At 56.3% G+C, this 18,438-nt stretch overlaps 1 protein-coding gene across 1 annotated transcript in view; it reads left to right on the forward strand.

Annotated features, from left to right (window-relative positions):
- The window catches only part of NOL6 (nucleolar protein 6), a 54,847-nt gene that overhangs the window by 8,296 nt on the left and 28,113 nt on the right, over window positions 1-18,438 (forward strand). Inside the window, exons 8-20 of the mRNA XM_090037606.1 lie at window positions 35-155; window positions 531-589; window positions 864-965; window positions 5,753-5,868; window positions 6,731-6,908; window positions 7,462-7,584; window positions 8,461-8,609; window positions 9,112-9,187; window positions 13,043-13,183; window positions 13,594-13,711; window positions 13,901-14,055; window positions 14,405-14,568; window positions 15,332-15,484. Of these exons, the coding sequence (XP_089893732.1) occupies window positions 35-155; window positions 531-589; window positions 864-965; window positions 5,753-5,868; window positions 6,731-6,908; window positions 7,462-7,584; window positions 8,461-8,609; window positions 9,112-9,187; window positions 13,043-13,183; window positions 13,594-13,711; window positions 13,901-14,055; window positions 14,405-14,568; window positions 15,332-15,484 (1,655 nt within the window). The remainder of the gene's footprint in view (window positions 1-34; window positions 156-530; window positions 590-863; window positions 966-5,752; window positions 5,869-6,730; window positions 6,909-7,461; window positions 7,585-8,460; window positions 8,610-9,111; window positions 9,188-13,042; window positions 13,184-13,593; window positions 13,712-13,900; window positions 14,056-14,404; window positions 14,569-15,331; window positions 15,485-18,438) is intronic.

An 18,438-nucleotide genomic window follows, 5' to 3' on the forward strand; every position in this document is an offset into this window, starting at 1 on the left:
GATCAGTCTCCAGCTCTGTATCTCCTCTCCACAGGGCCTGGGGGGTTTCAGTGGCTTTGTGGCCTCCATGTTGGTCGCCTACCTACTGACGAAGCACAAGATCAGCAGGATGATGAGTGGCTACCAGGTGCTGAGGAACGCCTTGCAGTTCCTGGGTGAGTGCCCAGGCGCTCTGTGAGAGGAGAGCTCAGCAGGACCCTTGGTGTGGTTTGGTCAGGGCCGAGAGTCCTGAGGGGATGGCAGATGCATCACTGTTTTTGACCTGGGCGCTGCCCAGGCTGGGCCTGAGTCTGGGCTTGTAAGATCCTGCACAGCGTCCTCTGGGAGGAGGGTAAGAGGCAAGGGGAGCTAGATGCCTGTGGCCTGCCCTGGGCGTGAGTGGGGAATCACCACAGTCTTGTTTATGTGGTGGCCCTTGCAGGGCCCAGCTGCAGGCTGGTGTCTTGCCACCAGGTTAAAAGCCTTCACGCAGGAGGTTCTCTGCCCTGTGCCTAGCCCAGCACAGCACCGATCCTCTCCTCTGTCCCCAGCCACCACAGACCTGAGCGTTGAGGGAATCAGCCTCTCGAAGGACACGGATGGCTCTCTGGTAAGGAACAAATGCAGCCCAGTGGTCTGGGGGCTGAATGGAGCATGGGCTCCTGGCTTTCATTGTCCACTCTGCCGGTGGCTTCCTGTGTGCCCATGGGCACATCCCTTAGCCTCTGCCAAGCGGCACCAACGCCTGTCTACCCAGAGGCCCATTTGGTCCATACTCTGCACTTGCCCTTTGCTGTTACTCAGCAGATCTGGGCAGTGCAGAGCCTGTTCATACTGCTCCTTGGTGCTACCCTGTATTCTCTTTTTTTCTCTCTCTTTCGCAGCCCACCCTCACCGACTTCCAGCAGGCCTTTGAAGTGGTCTTCGTAGACCCCTCGGGGCTGGTGAATCTCTGCGCAGACATGACTGCCAGCACATACAAGCAGGTACTGGCAGGGGCGGGGTCCCTGAAGGGCCTGGCCACTTCTGCGTCCCTGTCCCAACTCCCCATCCGGGGAGCAGGCTCTTGTCACCAGCTCTGTCCTGGTCAGTCTGTCCCTGTGCCTGTGCAGTGACTGATTTGCCTGGCACCACCCAGCAGGGAGCAAGGAGCTGGCTCCTCCCTGCCCTCAGATGCCCTCCTCTGTTCATTGCTGTAGAAATCAGAACAGCCACCTCCCTGCTGGGCCCCCCTCGGGCCCGGGGGGAGGCACACCTGGGCCACGGGTTAGCGAGGATTTACTTAGGGAGCTTCTGGAGGGGTTGGATGTATTCAAGTCAGCCGGTCCGGACGATCTCCACCCTAGAGTTCTGAAGGAATTGGCCAAGGTCATTGCAAGTCCCCTGGCACGGCTGTACGAGCGCTCGTGGTGCTCTGGTGAGGTACCGGAGGACTGGAAGAGGGCCAACATGGTCCCCATCTTCAAAAAAGACAGGAAGGAAGACCTGGGAAACTATAGGCCGGTTAGTCTCACCTCGATCCTAGGCAAGCTGTTCGAGAAAATTATTCTGGCGCACATCCAGGAAGGGCCAGCAGGGGGACTGCATGCTTAGGGGCAACCAGCACGGGTTCATCAGTGGCAGGTCCTGTCAGACCAACCTGGTGGCCTTTTACGATCAGATCACCAGATCATTAGATGCAGGGGTAGCAGTGGATATAGTCTTCCTGTACTTCTGGAAGGCTTTCAACACTGTCTCTCACCCTGTTCTCATTAAGAAACTGGGGGGCTGTGGTGTAGACACCCCCACAGTCAAATGGGTTGCCAACTGGCTGGTGGGCCGCACTCAGAGGGTGGTAGTGGATGGGTCCTTCTGAACCTGGAAGGACGTGGGCAGTGGGGGTCCGCAGGGCTCGGTCCTCGGGCCCGCACTGTTCAACATCTTCATCAGTGATTTGGATGAGGGGGTAAAAAGCACCTGTTCAAATTTGCTGATGACACTAAGGTGTGGGGGGGACGTGGGGCACATTGGAAGGATGCAACAGGCTACAATCAGACCTAGACAGGTTACAGGGGTGGGCGGACGAGAGTAGGATGGGTTTCAGCACAGACAAGTGCAAGGTGATGCACCTGGGGAGGAACAACTGGCACCACACCTACAGGGTAGGGAACTCCCCTCGTCAGCACGGAGGCGGAAAGGGATCTGGGGGTCTTCATTGACTCCAAGATGAACATGGGCCAGCAGTGTGGGGACGCGGTCAGGAAGGCCAACCGCACCTTGTCGTGCATCCACAGATGCATCTCGAGCAGGTCCAAGGAGGTGATCCTCCCCCTCTATGCGGCATTGGTCAGGCCGCAGCTGGAGTACTGCGTCCAGTTCTGGGCACCGCACTTCAAGAGGGATGTGGACAGCATGGAGAGGGTCCAGAGGAGGCCACTTGTATGATCAGGGGACAGCAGGGCAGGCCCTGAGGAGAGGCTGCGGGACCTGAACCTGTTGAGCCTCCACAAGAGAAGGCTGAGGGGGAGTCAACCTGACTCAAGAAGTCTATGGGCCAACGAGAGGCAAAGCGCTGCTCGACCTGGTACTGGCTACGGGGGACGACCTAGTCGGCGACCTAGTGATCCATGGGAAGCTGGGTGACAGCGACCACGAGCTGATCAACTTCACCATCCGCCGTAAAGCAACACAGAAGTCCTTGACTTCAGAAAAGCCGACTTTGACAAGGTCAAGAGGCTAGTCGGTCAGGCCCTCAGGGACCGTGACCCCAGGGAGAGGGGAGTTCAAGAAGAGTGGTTGCTTCTCAAGGGAGTGATCCTCAGTGCACAAGCTAAATCTATTCCAACACGGAGGAAAGGCAGCAAGAAGGCACAGCAGCCCCCCTGGCTCTCCAGGGACCTAGTGGACCTCCTGCGGCTAACAAGGAAAGCCTACAAAGGATGGAGGACGGGATTCACCTCCAAGAAGGATTATTCTGCGCTGGTCCGGTCCTGCAGGGAGCAAACAAGGAAAGCCAAGGCTGCAACTGAACTCCAACTAGCTTCAAGCATCAAGGACAACAAAAAGTCCTTTTTCAGATATGTGGGGAGCCGGAGGAAAAGCAAGGGCAACGTTGGACCCCTGCTAAACCAGATGGGGCAACTGACAACTGACGCCCAGGAAAAAGCCAGCCTATTAAATAGGTACTTTGCGTCAGTCTTTCATCAGTCACACGGGATGCCCATGCCTGCTATGGGACAGGGAGGTCCGGGTGAGGGGGATCCCCTGCCCTCCATAAATGCTGACCTCGGGAAGGAACACCTTGAGAAGCTGGATACCTTCAAGTCAGCCGGCCCCGACAACCTGCACCCCAGGGTACTCAAGGAGCTGGCGAGCGTCATAGCCCAGCCCCTGGCATGGGTCTTCGAGAGCTCCTGGCACTCTGGTGTAGTCCCCGAAGACTGGAAGAAGGCCAATGTGGTGCCGATCTTCAAGAAAGGGAGGAGAGCGGATCCGGCTAACTACAGGCCCATTAGCCTGACTTCTATCCTGGGGAAGATCTTAGAAAAGTTTATTAAGGAGGCCATCCTTGATGGAGTGGCCCAGGTTAACATCCTAAGGGACAGCCAGCACGGGTTTGTTGCGGGTAGGTCTTGTTTGACCAATCTCATTTCCTTCTACGACCAGGTGACCTATCACCTGGACAAGGGAGAAGAGATTGATGTCATATATCTTGACTTCAAAAAAGCTTTTGATCTGGTATCCCACGATCACCTCTTGGCCAAACTGGCCAGTTATGGCCTTGGCTCCACCACGATCCTCTGGCTGGGAAATTGGCTCCGTGGTCGGACCCAGAGGGTTGTGATTGATGGCAGTCACTCATCATGGTGCCCTGTGACCAGTGGGGTCCCTCAAGGCTCTGTCCTGGGACCCATCCTGTTCAACATCTTCATTAATGATGTGGACATTGGAGTCAGGAGTGGACTGGCCAAGTTCGCCGATGTCACCAAACTTTGGGGCAAAGCATCCACGCCAGAAGATAGGCGGGTGATCCAGGCTGACCTGGACAGGCTCAGCAAATGGGCGGATGAGTAACCTGATGGTGTTTAACACCGAAAAATGCAAGGTCCTCCACCTTGGGAGGAAAAACCTGCAGCACCCTTATAGGCTCGGCAGTGCTACGCTGGATAGCACTACGGAAGAAAGAGACTTGGGGGTCATCATTGACCACAAGATGAACATGAGCCTCCAATGCAATGCTGCGGCTAATAAAGCGACCAAAACGCTGGCGTGCATCCATAGATGCTTCTCGAGCAAATCCCGGGACGTCATTCTCCCCTTGTACTCGGCCTTGGTGAGGCCGCAGCTGGAGTACTGCATCCAGGTTTGGGCTCCACAATTCAAAAAGGATGTGGAGAAGCTGGAGAGAGTCCAGAGGAGAGCCACGCGCGTGATCAGAGGTCAGGAAAACAGACCTTACGACGACAGGCTGAGAGCCACAGGGCTCTTTAGCCTGGAAAAGCGCAGGCTCAGGGGTGATCTGATGGCCACCTATAAGTTTATCAGGGGTGACCACCAGGATCTGGGGGAACGTCTGTTCACCAGAGCGCCCCGAGGGATGACGAGGTCGAACGGTCACAAACTCCTGCAAGACCGTTTCAGGCTGGACATAAGGAAGAATTTCTTTCCTGTCCGAGCCCCCAAGGTCTGGAACAGCCTGCCAGCGGAGGTGGTTCAAGCACCTACATTGAACACCTTCAAGAGTAAATTGGATGCTTATCTTGCTGGGATCCTTTGACCCCAGCTGACTTCCTGCCCTTTGGGCAGGGGTCTGGACTTGATGATCTCCCGAGGTCCCTTCCAGCCCTAATGTCTATGAAATTTGCTCAGGTCCCTTCCGACCCTAGAAACTATGAAACTATGAAATCCCTGTTTCGGTGCAGTGTCTCACTGACAGGGGCCATAAGAAAGGTGCGGCACGTGTTGGCTGCTTGTGCTGCCGTCCATCCCAGTCCAGTAAGCTAAGCAGGCAGCTGGTAGAGGGGAGACCTGAGAGGAACCCTCAGGTGCAGCGGGGAGGTTTGTTCCTGGTTCTCTTCCCACGAACTCAGGGCCAAGAGAACTGGGCAGAGTTTCTGATGCCTGTGGTCAGCAGACCCCATGGGTCCTTTTCCCAAGGACCGGAGTCCAAGTCAGAGCTTTGTGCCTCTGAAAGCTCTCCATGAACATGGCACTTTCTCTTCTGTGCTGTTGTCCTCCATCAGACAGCTGCTGCGCCCCTCCCCAGAGCTAGCTGCATTCCATTGGTGGGGTTTAAGCGGCGGGTGCTCGTTTTGGATGGCAGGGCTGTGCAGCATGCTAGTATTTTGCAGGGTGCTTTGGGCTCCCTGTGTGCAGAGTGGTTTTTTTAGTGTTTCTGTGGGGTTTTAGCACTGGTTCAATCAGGGTATTAGCGCCTCTGGGGACTGAATGATCCACCTCCACAGTGATATGCTGCAGCTGTGGTGGGGTGGGGCCTGGGGTGGGTATGAGGTCCGTGGTGACCAGCACTCAGGGGTGGGCAGCTGTTGCTGGCTGAGATGGCGGCTTGGAGAGATGTCATGAGGGGTGCCTTGGTCCCATATTGATGGACTCAGCCTGGCCCCCGTGGCTGGAGAGGGCTGCCTGGGAGCTCCCTCCATGTCAGAGGAGGGCAGCATGCCTCTTGCAACTGTCTGGGGGCTTTTGGGGAGCTCAAGGAGATTTGCTTGGGCTGCTAGTGCTAGTGAATTTATGCCTCCCCATCTCTGCCCTCTCCCCTTTCCTCCTCCCCCAGGTGCAGTTTGAAGCCAAGCACTCAATGGACGTCCTAGATGACAAAACGGTGGACGGGTTCCAGCTGCTGCTGCTGACCACCAAGCCCCTGCTCAGGACCTTTGACCATGTCTTCTAGTGAGTGTCCCCTATGCTGGCCGGTGGGTGCGGGAGGCTTGTTCTGAGAGGAGCTGGCTGAGCTGGATGCGGAGCACGGGCCAGGATCCAGCCCAAAGTATGGCCAGGTCCAGCCCAGCAGATTTGCTCCCGTCTGAGGCTGCAGGCCAGGCTCCTGCCCCCTGGACTCAGGGCTGCTGTTTGCATGCTTGACCTCAGCCTGGTCGTTCCTGACCCCCAGGGCTGGGGATGCCTGCAGTGGTCACGAGCAAGCCAGGCAGCTTTGGAAACTCTCTGTTTACTCTGTACTGAAGACTTGCAGGCCAGATAAATGGTGTGGGGCTGGTTCTTGAGTAGGATCAGGCCCTTAATCACCCCCCACATGCCAGGATCAGGCCCTGGGGCTCCATCCCACCCTGCTCCACCAGATCAGGCCTTGTGTTTCCCTGCGTGTCCAGTCTGGTCTGCAGGACCCCAGCCTGTGGCACTCCCCACAGATCCACGAGGAGTCCCTCAGGCCAGATGACACGGTGCCAGGGGCTGGATCCGGCCTGCGGGCTGTGATTCGAGTACCCCTGCCCTAGGCTTATTATGGAGGGGTGGGCGCAGATCTTTCTGGGGACCTTGTTTTGGGCTGGACATCTGTGTGAGTGGAGTCAGTGACCCATGTGGCCCCTTTCCATCATGGGTCCTGCCCTCCAGCTGCTGTTTCCAGACCTCATGAATGATGCTGTTGCCGCTGCACCCAGTCCTGTGACAGCTTCTACCCCTCTGGGTGCTTCCTGCCTTAGGGGAGCTGCTTCACTCAGCAGCCTAGCTTGGGAGGGAATGGGGCCAGGGGCATTGCTGACCAAGCTGCTGTCTCTGCTCCCTACCTCTGCAGCCTGAAGCCGGTCTCCAAGCTGCAGGGAGCCTGCAAGAAGATGCAGCTGCTGAATGAGCTGATGGATCGGGGCGGAAACTATGTGGCCACATCCCTGCCCTTCATCACCTCCCTGCTGGCACGAGGCTTGGATGAGCGGGCACTGCTGCTAACTCACTCCTTGCCCCAGACACAGGAGGTAACCCTGCCCTGCGGACAGCGGTGGCAGCGTCCCTGTCCTGGCTTCCCTGAGACAGATGCTGCTGTGGGCGAAGGGGAGATTCTTGCATCGGGACCCTGTCCGTGGGGGCTGTGCAGCTCAGAGGAGAGGGGCATGGCCTAATGAAACCGTCTGCTCCCTATGCCCCAGGTTTAAACCCAGCACAGGGTGAAAGTTGTTTTCCTCTGGCAGCTGTTTGGTGCTGAGTTATGTCAGGTCTTAGCCAAGACGCCTGGTTTTGGCCGTGAGGGCTACGCTTCCCTTGCGTCGGATGGGGCCTGAGGTTTGCTAGGGTTGGGGGAGGTCCTGGATCTGACCTGAGGTGAACGGGCCCCCTTCACAGGTGGGAGGGGGCTGGGGTGAGGGGCTCTTGCATTAGGGAGAGGTTGTGAGGGCATGGCAGCCTGGGCTCCAGAGCCCAGAGGACCTCAGGAGCGGGCAGCGGATTCTGCTGCTGCATCTCATGCTCCACAGGCAGGTGCATAGACAGCAAGGTCACTTCCACTGATGCCTTATCCCTCTGTCTCTCCAGTGGCCAATCGATGCCGACCCCCCAAAACACAAGGACATCGGGCACCTGTCATTCGGCCTCCTGCTCGCCCCGGAGTTCGCTGCAAGCGTCCTGGAGAGAGGCCCCGAGGCAGACCGGCCGGAGGTGAGCGTGGGGCGGCTCCCTACCCTGCACTTGTATTGCGGCAGCACCTGGGGACCCCCATGAGGGTCCTGTTGAGAACTGTCTTATAGGTCTCCTGGCCAAGGGAGGGGAAAATGGCTTTGAAGGAGACCAGTGGGAGCGGGGCTTTGGGGTTGCTCTGAGGGGGCTTCAGGAGAAGGTAGGTGGCATTGGTGGTAAGGCAGAGGGGAGGTGGGCACCATTGTGCTGCATGAGTGGGATCAAGGTAGGAGGAGCAGGGTTTGGCATGACTGGTGGTGAATGGAGATGAAGAGGGCGTGATGTGACTGAATGGCCTGCCACAGAGCTGGGGCAGGGAGCTTGGGTTTTCCCTCGGTCTGGGTGCTAATCAGGGTTCGACCTGCCTCTAGCACTCAGGGAGGGTTGTGGTGGGTCTGGGGCCTCAGAGCAAGTCTTCTGCACCACTCCATATAGCCCAGTGGGCTGCAGCAACTTTGGACTAGATCCTGTGGCCTCTCCCGAAGGGGCTTTCTCTGTATTGCCCATGGGAGCTCCTGACCCCAGAGGGTCCTGGACTCCTTTCTGAGGCTGTAGCTATCAGCAGTTCCCCAGGACTGGTGCCACGTGCTCTCAGTCCTGCCAGGGGCCCTGCAGCTTGCCCCAGCTGGGTTTCCTTCTCCTGGTGAGGGGAGTTCAGCCTTGAGGGCATCACCAGGCTCGTTGGCAGAGGTGCTGCAGGGGCATTTTTTGGGCTGGGAGAGTCTGTTCTCTGCGGCAGGCTTGTGGAGACCCACCCAATTCATTGCACCCAGCAGGGGAGGGCAGGGCCTGTGAGCGTGGATTCCCCTTGATTTGCCTTGTGCTGGCTCTGATGCTCCCCATGTCGCCTCCCTGCAGGCGGCTGACTTCCGGAGGTTTTGGGGGGAGAAGTCAGAGCTGAGGCGGTTTCAGGACGGGGCTATCTGTGAGGCGGTGGTGTGGCAGGCTGACACCCTGGCCCAGAAGCGCCTCATTCCCGAGCGCATCGTCAGGCATCTGCTGCAGCTGTGAGTAGCTCCTGGAGCCATCTCTGAGCTACCTGGTGCCTGTGCCAGGAGCTGTAATACCGTATGGGGGCTGTCAGGCTGAGGATTGAACCCAGCTGGCTCCTCGGTTTGCCGTAGCCTGAGTCAGCTCCGCAGTGCTGGTGGGTGTGAAGCTTTCTCAGATCTAGGCCACCTCTGCTCTGGAAGGCACTTGCATGGCTCTGGACTCAGGGCGGGAGGAGCTGGGTGAAGCTGTGTGTCCCGAGAACATAACGTAATAGCTGCCGTGTACTGGGTCAGACCCCAGGTCTTGCCTGGTTTGTGCGAAGTGGGTTGTGGCAGGACCCGCAGGTGTGTGTGTGTGTTTGGCTTTGGGCCCTGTAAAAGTCATGTTGGTGCTTCCACATCCCTGCTAAATCTGTTGGGCTCCAGCTGGGCCTGAGCTGGAGCTGGGGGCTAGATCCGGGAGGGGTGAGGGGGACATTTACTATCTGACTCCCTTCCTGCTTTGTCCCACTGTCAGGCACGCAGGTATTCCCGAATCCTCCATCTGCTACATGGGAGCTGTGCTGGAGTCAGTGATCAAAACCAGGCGGGAGGTACGGTCTCTCCGGTGCAGGGGCTGGGGTTTGTGAAAGCTGTGCGGGGGGGGCCTTCAGTTTTGGGAGATGTTGTGGACAACAAGGCTGGAAAGGTCTAGGAAAGGACACCTGAGCCAGCACAGCGAATGCCTGGGGCCTTCTGTGACAAGGTCACCTTGCTGTGGTTACTGCAGCCTCCTCTTCCCCTCTGACTAACTGACCCTGAAGCAGCTGATGCGCGGTAACTGTCCACGTGCCTGCTGCTACCCCTGGCTAAGTGGAAGCTGAAGCAGGGGCTGCTTAGTGTTGAATGAAACAGTGACTCCCTGGGCAGCCTTTCCACTTGCAGCGGTTTGTCCCTGCTCCCAGATCCAGGCGCTGGAGGCCTCTTCCTTTTCAGCTGTGTCCTCCAAGCTGCCCACTGGCTCCATCTCTGCTCACAGCCAGTCTTGACTCATCCTCTTCCCTTTTGTGGGGATGCTGCCCTCACCCTGTGCACCCTCTGCTGCTCCTCTTGCCCCCTGCCTCATTCTCTCCATCTCCCCTCTCCCCTCCCTGCCTCAGCCAGGCTCTGCCTTGGCACAGGAGCAGTCTCCTGCTTCCTGTTGGCCAGACACTTCCATGTTCACCCTTGTACTTCTTTTCACCTGTCTCTCAGACTCGCCTTGTGCCTTTGCTCCCTGGAGCCATCTGGGGCCCGTCTTTGCTTCTCTCAGATCTGAGCTCCTCGTGGTGGTGGAGGTGCTGTGAAGGGCTGTGCACATTGCTACCTCCACACCGCTCGTTTTGTTCCTGCTCGGGCTAATTCCTGCTCAGATCTGCTCTGGCCTTTGTTTATCCTCATTGCCTTGCCAAGGTTATTGCTGCTGTTCATGTTGGCACCAGCAGCCCTGTCTCTTGCCCTTGTGGTGCAGCTCTTGTGCTATCTGGATTATAGGGAAGTAGGGTTGGTAGGCTCCCCATGAAGTCATACAGTCTAGTCCCTTGCTCAAACGAGGATCAGCCCCGACTAAACCATCCCAGCCAAGTGTCTGTTCCACCTGCACTTGAAGATTTCCAGGGATGGAGAGGCCACAGCTTCTCTAGACAGCCTGTTCCAGTGCTTGACCACCCTCGGAGTCAGAAAGTTCCTCCTCATCTCCAACCTAAATTTCCCTTGCTGCAGCTTGAGGCCATTGCTCCTAGTCCCCTCCCCTATGGTTGCAGGAAAAAAAAAAGGCCATCTCCCTTTGTTCTTTAATCGCCCTTCAGGTATCTGGAGACTTATCGAATCCCCCCTCAGTCTTATCTAGGCTAAAAAATCCTGGTTCTTTGAGACTTCTGTTATCAGTCTTGCCTCCCACCAGGCCACTAGTCATTTTTGTTGCTCTGCACTGGACCCCTTCCAGTCTATCCATGTGTGAGACCCAACCCTGGACACCAGTGCTGAATAGAGCAGAAGAATCACTTCTCTTGGTTTGCAAGTGACACGTTTGCTAATACAAGCCAGTTTGCTGTTGGCTTTTTTTGCAACAAGAGCATGGTTAGCCCATATTCAGCTTATGATCACCTACAGCTCTCCTCCCCCGGACCTTCTCTGCAGTACTGTAGCCTAGCAAGTTGTTCTCCAGCCTGTATTTGTGCACTTGGTTATTCTGTCCCAAGTGCAGGACTTTGCATTTATCCTTGCTGAATCTCTTCTAATTGATTGAGGACTGGGTGATAGGATCCTAGAAAATGAGGGTTGGAAGGGACCTCAGGAGGTCACATCTAGTCCAACCCCCTGCTCCAAGCAGGACCAGCCCCAACTAGATCATCCCAGCAAAGGCTATGTCTAGTCGAGTCTTAAAAACCTCCAAGGATGAGTCTTAAGGTGATCCCCATGGAGAAGCTGTAGCTTGGTTTTTTCATCTGCATCACCCCTGTGCCAAACTCTTCCTGCTTTCTGGAGAGAGACATGGTGGAGGTGCTGTCCCAGGGCCTTGGGACTGAGGGTGGGGAAAGAAACTAGTTTGAAAGCCACTGTTTTTGTAGCTGAGCAGCCTGGAGAGGAGATTCCTCCACCCCCCGTGCTCCGCTTTGCCGTTACCAGCAGATTATGGGGCTGGGACCCAATCCAGACACCTACGGGCCCAGACTCCGGACCTCTCAGCTTCATCTCCAGTCCATAGCAGGGAGCAGGCTGGGTGGCAGGTGAGTGCCACCATCAAACCCCAGGCCGTGGGGCCTGGATGCAGCAGGTCGTGGGCACGGGTGCATTAGGACTTCTGCAACCAGGCAGTGAATGGGGTAGAGAGCCTGAGATGGGGCAGGTTTTGTGGGCAGTAAGGACTGCCGATTTGCCTGTGAGAATAGCACCAAGGACCTCAGGGCGTTTCTCGGGGATGCCCAGATGGAGGGGAGAAAAGGAGCAGCTGCACCAGCCTTTGAGATTGGCAGAGGTGTGGGCAGCCTTCTGGTGCTGGCAGTCTCCAGCTGGGCCTGCAGAGGGTGCTGCTGATCCGCTGTACGCGGAGCCCGGGACAGAACTGGCTGCTCTCGAACTGCTCCTCTGCAACGTGTCCCCTGCCGCCTTCTCCTTCCTAGATGTCAGGGGCTGGGGGGAGGGGGGCAGTGAGCGCCAGGGGAAGTGGCACTCCCTCTTCCACATGTGCAGTGCACCCGGTGCTGGGGTATCAGCACTCCCCCCTTTGGTATCTGTGTTCTGCCCATGACAGAATTAAAGGAAAAAGTTAGAGAAAATTCAGGCTGGCAGGAGGCTCCCGGTTGAAGCCATTTGAAACACCTGAGAGGATGGGAATGCCCCATCTGCTCAGGGCAGCCTGTTGCACTGCCGAATCTCCCTCAGGGAGAAAATTTCCCGTGCAGTTTAAGACCCTTGTCCTGTTGTCTGGGGATGCAGAGAACACCTGGTCTGCATCCTCTGAATAATATGCAGTCTGTTATCAACCCCCTTCCCCCCAATCAGTCTTTTCTTCTCCGGACTAAATCATCCCAGTTCTTCCAGCCTTTCCTCACCAGTCTTGCTTCCCAGACCTCTGATCGTTTTTGTCTGTCTCTGCTGGACTCTTTCCAATGTGCCCGTGCCCGTCTTGAAGTGCAACATCTTGGACTGGGCACAGTGCACCAGGGAGGCCTCCCCAACATCAAACGAAGCAGGAGAGTCGCTTCCTCTGACTTGCTGGTGACGCTTCTGCCACAATGTTCCCAGATGCTATGGGCTTGTTTTGCAGCAAGAGTGTGTGGCTGTCTTGGATTCAGTTTATGTCCACTGTAACCCGGGCTCTTCTGCAGACAGGAGCGAACCCTTGTCTCCATGTCCCTCCTGCTCTCTGATCTTAGCTGGGCAGCCTCCTGCTTGCCACCGTCCCTCTATTAATGTGGTCTCCAGAAAAGTGCCTGAGCTGTTCAGGACAGGGCCTGCCCTCTCCCTTCTCTTGGTGCACTTCTGTGGGTCTCAGCTGTGTTGTGTTGTCCCTTGTCGTCCATCTGATTTGCTCTTTTCCTCCGACTCTCCCTCACTTTCCTCAGTCCGGTTCTTTCTGCTTCCCTGGGGCCTTTCTCTAGGGATCGTGTCCGCTGGCAGCAGAAAGCAGCCACTTCTGGGGTGGGAGGCAGCAAGTGTTTAACAGCCCGTAGCAGTGCTGCTGCTTCTCCCTTCCCCCATGTGGCAAATCTGCGAGGGTCTGACTGTGAAGAGCAGTCGCTGGTGCTCCCGCAGCCCCTGGTGCTGCTGGCACATAGCAGGGAAGCTGAAGAGTTGCTGCTGGAAGGGGTGGGGGTGATTCTGGGGGTGTGGTTGCTTGTCGGAGTTGGGAAGGGAACGAGCCTGCAGCACCTTGCAGAGCGCAACTGCCCGTGTGTCACTGTGTGATGGTTCAGGGGTGTTTGCAGCCTGCAGGGACTGGCGAGGAGGCCATGGTTGGTGTCATCCGTTCCTGTGATGACCTGAGCCGCAAGCTGTGGAAGCTGGAGGGGCTGCCGCTGACGGTGACAGCTGTGCAGGGCACGCACCCGGCGCTGCGGTACACTGACGTGAGTCTGAGGGGTACCAGGAAGGCCTTGGGCCCATGGCAGGGTTGCAGGGGAGGGCAGCTCTTTGGGGTAGGGGAGTGAGCTTGAGACTATGGTTTCCTCAGGACTTGTTAACTGCAGTGCTGCTCACAGGCCCCAGGTGTTGGGAAGACTCTGTCATGATGAGGCCAGGCCCTGTCCTAGTGAGCTTCCAGCTCGCTGCTTGGCCCAAGTGCTTGCTTTTGGGTATATGAGGCACTTCAGGGCTGGTACTGACCCGTTGGGATCTCCTCTGTGCTGTGGGATGTGCCCTGCTGTGTCCCCAGCTCTGTCTGCAGCTGGCAGGCTGTGCTCTAGGCTGGCCCACAGGCACTGCATCCCACCCTGCTGCCTGCCATCCCCCAGTAACCCCCTGCCCACTGGTGTCCTAGGTCTTCCCTCCAGCCCCCATGAAACCGGATTATTCATACCACGAGAGGAGCAAAGAGAAGGAGTCACTACTTCCCCTGGCAGATAAACCCTGCCCAGCGTACATCCCGCCCATGAAAGGTAAAGGGGAGGTTGGGGAGGCAGCAAGGAGGGTGCGTGAGCTGGGGAAGCTGAGGCATGGGCAAGGCAATGACTTATGCATCTTGATACAGGGATCATGTCAGGAGTCCTGTGTTTGGTCCATAAAGTTCTTCCTGGTCTGATGTCCCCTTCTGGTATCTTCTTGCTGCCCTGTGTTTTTCCCCTCAGTTATCTGCCACATGGAGGGGAGCGGGCAGTGGCCTCAGGACAAGGAAGCCATCAAGCGTATCAAAGCTGCCTTCCACCTCCAGCTGGCCGAACTCCTGAGCCAGCAGCACCATTTCCTCTGCAGGCCTGCGGCCTCCCACACCGATGTGTACAAGGTACAGAGAAGAGCCCTGGCAGGAGGGCAGCAGGGGTCCTGTGTCAGCAGCCTGTTCTTGGGAGCCCAGGAGAGGGGAGGGATGGTTGTAGGGTGGCAACAGCAGTGGGCAGTGCCAGGCAGCCGATTTGGGTCCCTGGCTGGCAGAGGAGAGCGCCCAGCTCCTCTTTTTGGTGAGGCCAGTTTGGTGCCTTTGGGGTGCAGCATGGTTTCTGCCTCGGAGGGTGTCTCTGGGCTCAGGCCTGGCAAGAGACAAGGCCATACCTTGTCTTTGTTGCCCTGGTTCTCTGAGCTCCTGCCCTCCCTCCCTGGCTCACTCTTCCTCTGAATTTTCTGTCCCTGTCTCTCAGGATGGTTATGTTTTCCGTCTCCAAGTGGCCTATCACCGGGAGCCCCAGATCCTGAAGGAGGTGGTGACCCCAGAGGGGATGCTGAAGTACCGGGATACGGAGGAATCTCAGCAGTTGGAGCTGGAGACCCTGCACCTGCCCTATCTGACTAGCTGTCTGCACGGGTAAGGAAAGGGAGAAGTGTCTTGTGGCCAGGGGCCAGGCCTCCAGCCGTAAAGGCCAGGGAGAGCTCTTGGTGGGGCTCTGGGGAGAGGGTTGCACTGTGGGTAGGGAACTGTTCGTCCAGCTTTCTCTTATGGGTCACAGAAGGAGAGAGCTATGAGTGGTGTTATGGGGGAATGCAATGCACTGTGGGTCCTGTACTCCTCACAGGTAAGGAAGGAGGGAAGAGTTGTGAGAAGGATGGAGGAAGGAGTGGGGGGTGCATTATGAGTCATCTGGGTAGGAAAGGGGGAGCAGCACTGGGGAAAGAAGATTTCATAGACATTAGGGCTGGAAGGGACCTCGGAAGATCATTGAGTCCAGCCCCCTGCCCAAAGGGCATTGTGGGTTGGGAAACCCTCCTTCTGCCCTTGGCACAGGTATGAACCTGGCAGAGCCCTCGAATGAGGGTCGGGGAGAGGTACGTTGTGAGTAGGGACCCAGCTAGCAGCCTCCGAGGCCCCTTCCCCTCCAGCTCAGACGAGAGCGGAGTCATGGCATCCCAAGTAATGGCTGGTGCAGCGATGAGGTGAAAGGGCAGGTGTGCTGCCGCATCTTCTCCTTCCCTGTCCGAACAACTCTGAACCCATACAGCGCTGGCTGCATTCGTTCTGCAGACAGCCCGTCCACTTGCAGTGCGTGGCCCAGTGCCCAGGGATATCGAGGCAGTCCCTGCCATGGGCTTGACTTGTAACGGCTGCTGCTTCCTTTCTTCCTTCCCCTCAGGCTGCAGCAGCAGCACCCCGCCTTCAGCGGCACCTGCCGGCTCGCCAAGCGCTGGATCAGCGCCCAGATGCTGAGCGACGGCCTTGCAGAGGAGTGCGTGGACCTGCTTGCGGCCTTCCTCTTCCTCCACCCCGCACCTTTCACACCGCCCAGGTGAGCCCCAGGAATGGCAGTCTTGGGTACGCTTCCTCAGGAGGAGCAGGGGTGGACAGGTGACTTCCTGGCTCAGCATCTGGGGACTTCTTGTTATCAGGCCACTGGTTTGACCCTGACCCAGGTCAGCCACTGAAACGGTCCCCCCAGGGCCATGATCAACGTGCAGTGAATTCAGGCCAGGCTGGTTCCCAGGGATTTTCCCTCAACTGATGGTCTGTTACCTAGATTGCAGGTAACCTTGTGGGGTGGCTACTGATAAAAGAGGCAGAAACAGGTCAATAGCCCGACTTTTTATCTGCTTGCACTTCAAAAGACAAAACCAGATATTTATCCCAAAATCTGGCTGCCTGTGACCACACAACCTTTAGACTCTCACCTTTACCGGCTGGGCAGACTGGAGAGGCAGGCAACGTGCAGATTGGCAGCAAGTCTTGAACTTGCTGAGTTCTCCAAATTTCCCTCCAGCTGATACCCCATATTTGTAGGTGGCTGGTTCTGATAGTCTAATAAATTACCTTTGCTTGGTTTTATTTAAATATCTTTTGTTTCACTGAAACTTTTGGGAGTGGACTAAACTTGGAAGGTGTCAGTTAGCTGGGATTTATATCCTTGGGAAAGTAAAAGGGAGGGTTTCTTATCTCCTCCCCCCCCATCCTGGAATGCTGTTCAGTACTTTTCTGTTTCTTCTTTACCTTAGTTTATGGTCTTCTCCAACAAGGCTGTTTTGTTTTTTCAAGTTATCTAGGTATCTCTACAAAAATGCAGCTATTACAGCAAAATAGCATCTAACACATTCATTACATCAATTGCTACTACTGACATTTTAAGATAGAACTATAACGTGGCATATTTGGATGATTTAATGTATAGTCTTTCCTTATAATGTCTACTTTCAGGCCTTGTGCTTTGTTTAATTCTCTCTCATTACTGGTTTACTTAGGCATGTAGATAGCTTCCTTTACTTTGCTGTCCAAGCTAGTTGTCACATCTGCAAAGGTTTGTGCTGTGGTCACTCAAAAACAGGCTTTGGGGTCTTCTGCTTAGCCACACTTCTGCAGCTTGGCTTAGGCTCCTTGTAAATGGCCAAAGCTGGCAACAGGCCCTGGCAGCCTTGGCAGCAGCTCCGAGGGCTGTTGCAGTAATGGTTGGGTATCAGACATGGGCTCCTCACAGCCTAACCGTAGGAACTAGATCAAAACTGAGTGAGTATAAAATATTGTGTGTGGGAGAGGGTTGGGGGCCTTGAATCCAGCCCCTGGCCTCGTCTGGCGCTTCCCAAACGCTGTTGGCCGACAGACCACCCTGCTATAGATGCTTAATTGGTGACTTGCTGTGTCCCACACCCCATGGCCCAGCTTGTGGACTGAGGTTTGGGAATCCAAAGCGAATGCTGATTGATAGCTGTTGTGGGCAGGAGTTGGGGAAAGGCCAGGTTGGGCCAGTCAGTTAGCGAGGAAGCGTCCTCCCAACACAGGTTGGGGGAGAATAGGGGTCCATAGGGCTCAGGTTTTTTTTCTCCCTCTTAGCTGCGTGGGCAGGGCAAGCTGGCGTGAAAGCCAGTGGCGGAGAAGCTTGGACTGCCATCTGGAGAGCTTCAGGCTTGCTAAGCACCCAGCTTCTGCTTCTGTTTCTGGGTCCATTGTTGCGATGCCCAGGGCTGGGGTGCTCGTCTCCATGGACCAGGCAGCTTGTGCTGGAGGAGGTTTCATAGTTTCGTAGTTTCTAGGGTCAGAAGGGACCTGAGTAGATCATCTAGTCCAACCCCCCGCCATGGCAGGAAATAATAGTGGGGTCAAACGACCCCAGCAAGATGTTCATCTAACCTCCTCTTAAAAACCCCCAGGGTAGGAGCCAGGACCACTTCTCTTGGAAGTTGGTTCCAGATCCTATCCGCCCTGACCATGAAGTAGTGCTTCCTGATATCTAGCCTAAATCTCCCCTCTGCCAGCTTGTGACTGTTATTCCAGGTGGCAGTGATCTCTTCAGGAGTCCTGGCCGTGTCCCTGGGGCTGTGACCAGAGCATGTCCAGAGAGGGCTGGTGCTGACAGGAGGCCTCTGGGTCAGGCTGGAGAGATGTTGCTGTCCCCAGCTATCAACATCACTTCCAGCGACAGATAATATGCTGCTTGTGTCGCTCTGGCATCAAATGGGGACCACTGTGGGGAAAGCAGAAGGGCCACAGGCTGTGGGAGCAAGCCCTGCTCCATGGGAGATAGGGGACCTGTCCCAGGTCAGGGGTGGGGGGAAGTGTTGTGCTGAGGGGCAATGGGAGTAAGCATCTTCCATCCACGGTACCGACCATCTCTCTGAGGTTTAACTGCATGCTGCTTGCTCCCGGGCCTTGTGAGCACTAGGCGCTGTCTTCCTGTATGGGACCCCTCTGAGCTTTTAGACACAAACTCGCCCACCATGTGAAGCCCAAGGCTGCTCCACTATCTCCTGTGTCTTTACGACTCCTGCAACACTTCACCAGCATTCATTAAGCAGTTCAGCTGCTTTGTAATGTGGGCATGTGCTGGCCCCCATTGCACAGCTTGGGAGACCGAGGCCCTGAGCGGTTAAGTGACTTGATCTCTCTGGTGACGTGATGGCTAGCCGGTAGCTGAGGCAGGTAAAGAGCCCAGGAGTCCTGTCTCCAGTCCTTCCCCTTGTTCTAGATAAGCTGCCTCTGGGGCAGAGACGCAGACACAGGAGATGGAAAGGAGCTGAGGGACGATGTTTTGCCCTGACCCTGTGTTAAGCTACAGGAGCAATGAGAGGGGGCAATTTTACTTGACCCAAAAGTGGGTCCTTGAAGAGATCAAAATCTGCCAGGGGGGAGACTCTTTCCTAGCCCCCATCAGCTTTAGCACATCTGCTCACGGTACCTGTTTGTGGCCTGGCTCATGGACCACGCTGCCCCGGACGCCCTGTCTCTGTGGGGTGTGGGGATGTGTGTACGTTCTCTCTC

This window comes from Crocodylus siamensis, chromosome 3, assembly GCF_052110815.1.
Source record: "Crocodylus siamensis isolate JL-2025a chromosome 3, ASM5211081v1, whole genome shotgun sequence".
Lineage (NCBI taxonomy): Eukaryota > Metazoa > Chordata > Crocodylia > Crocodylidae > Crocodylus > Crocodylus siamensis.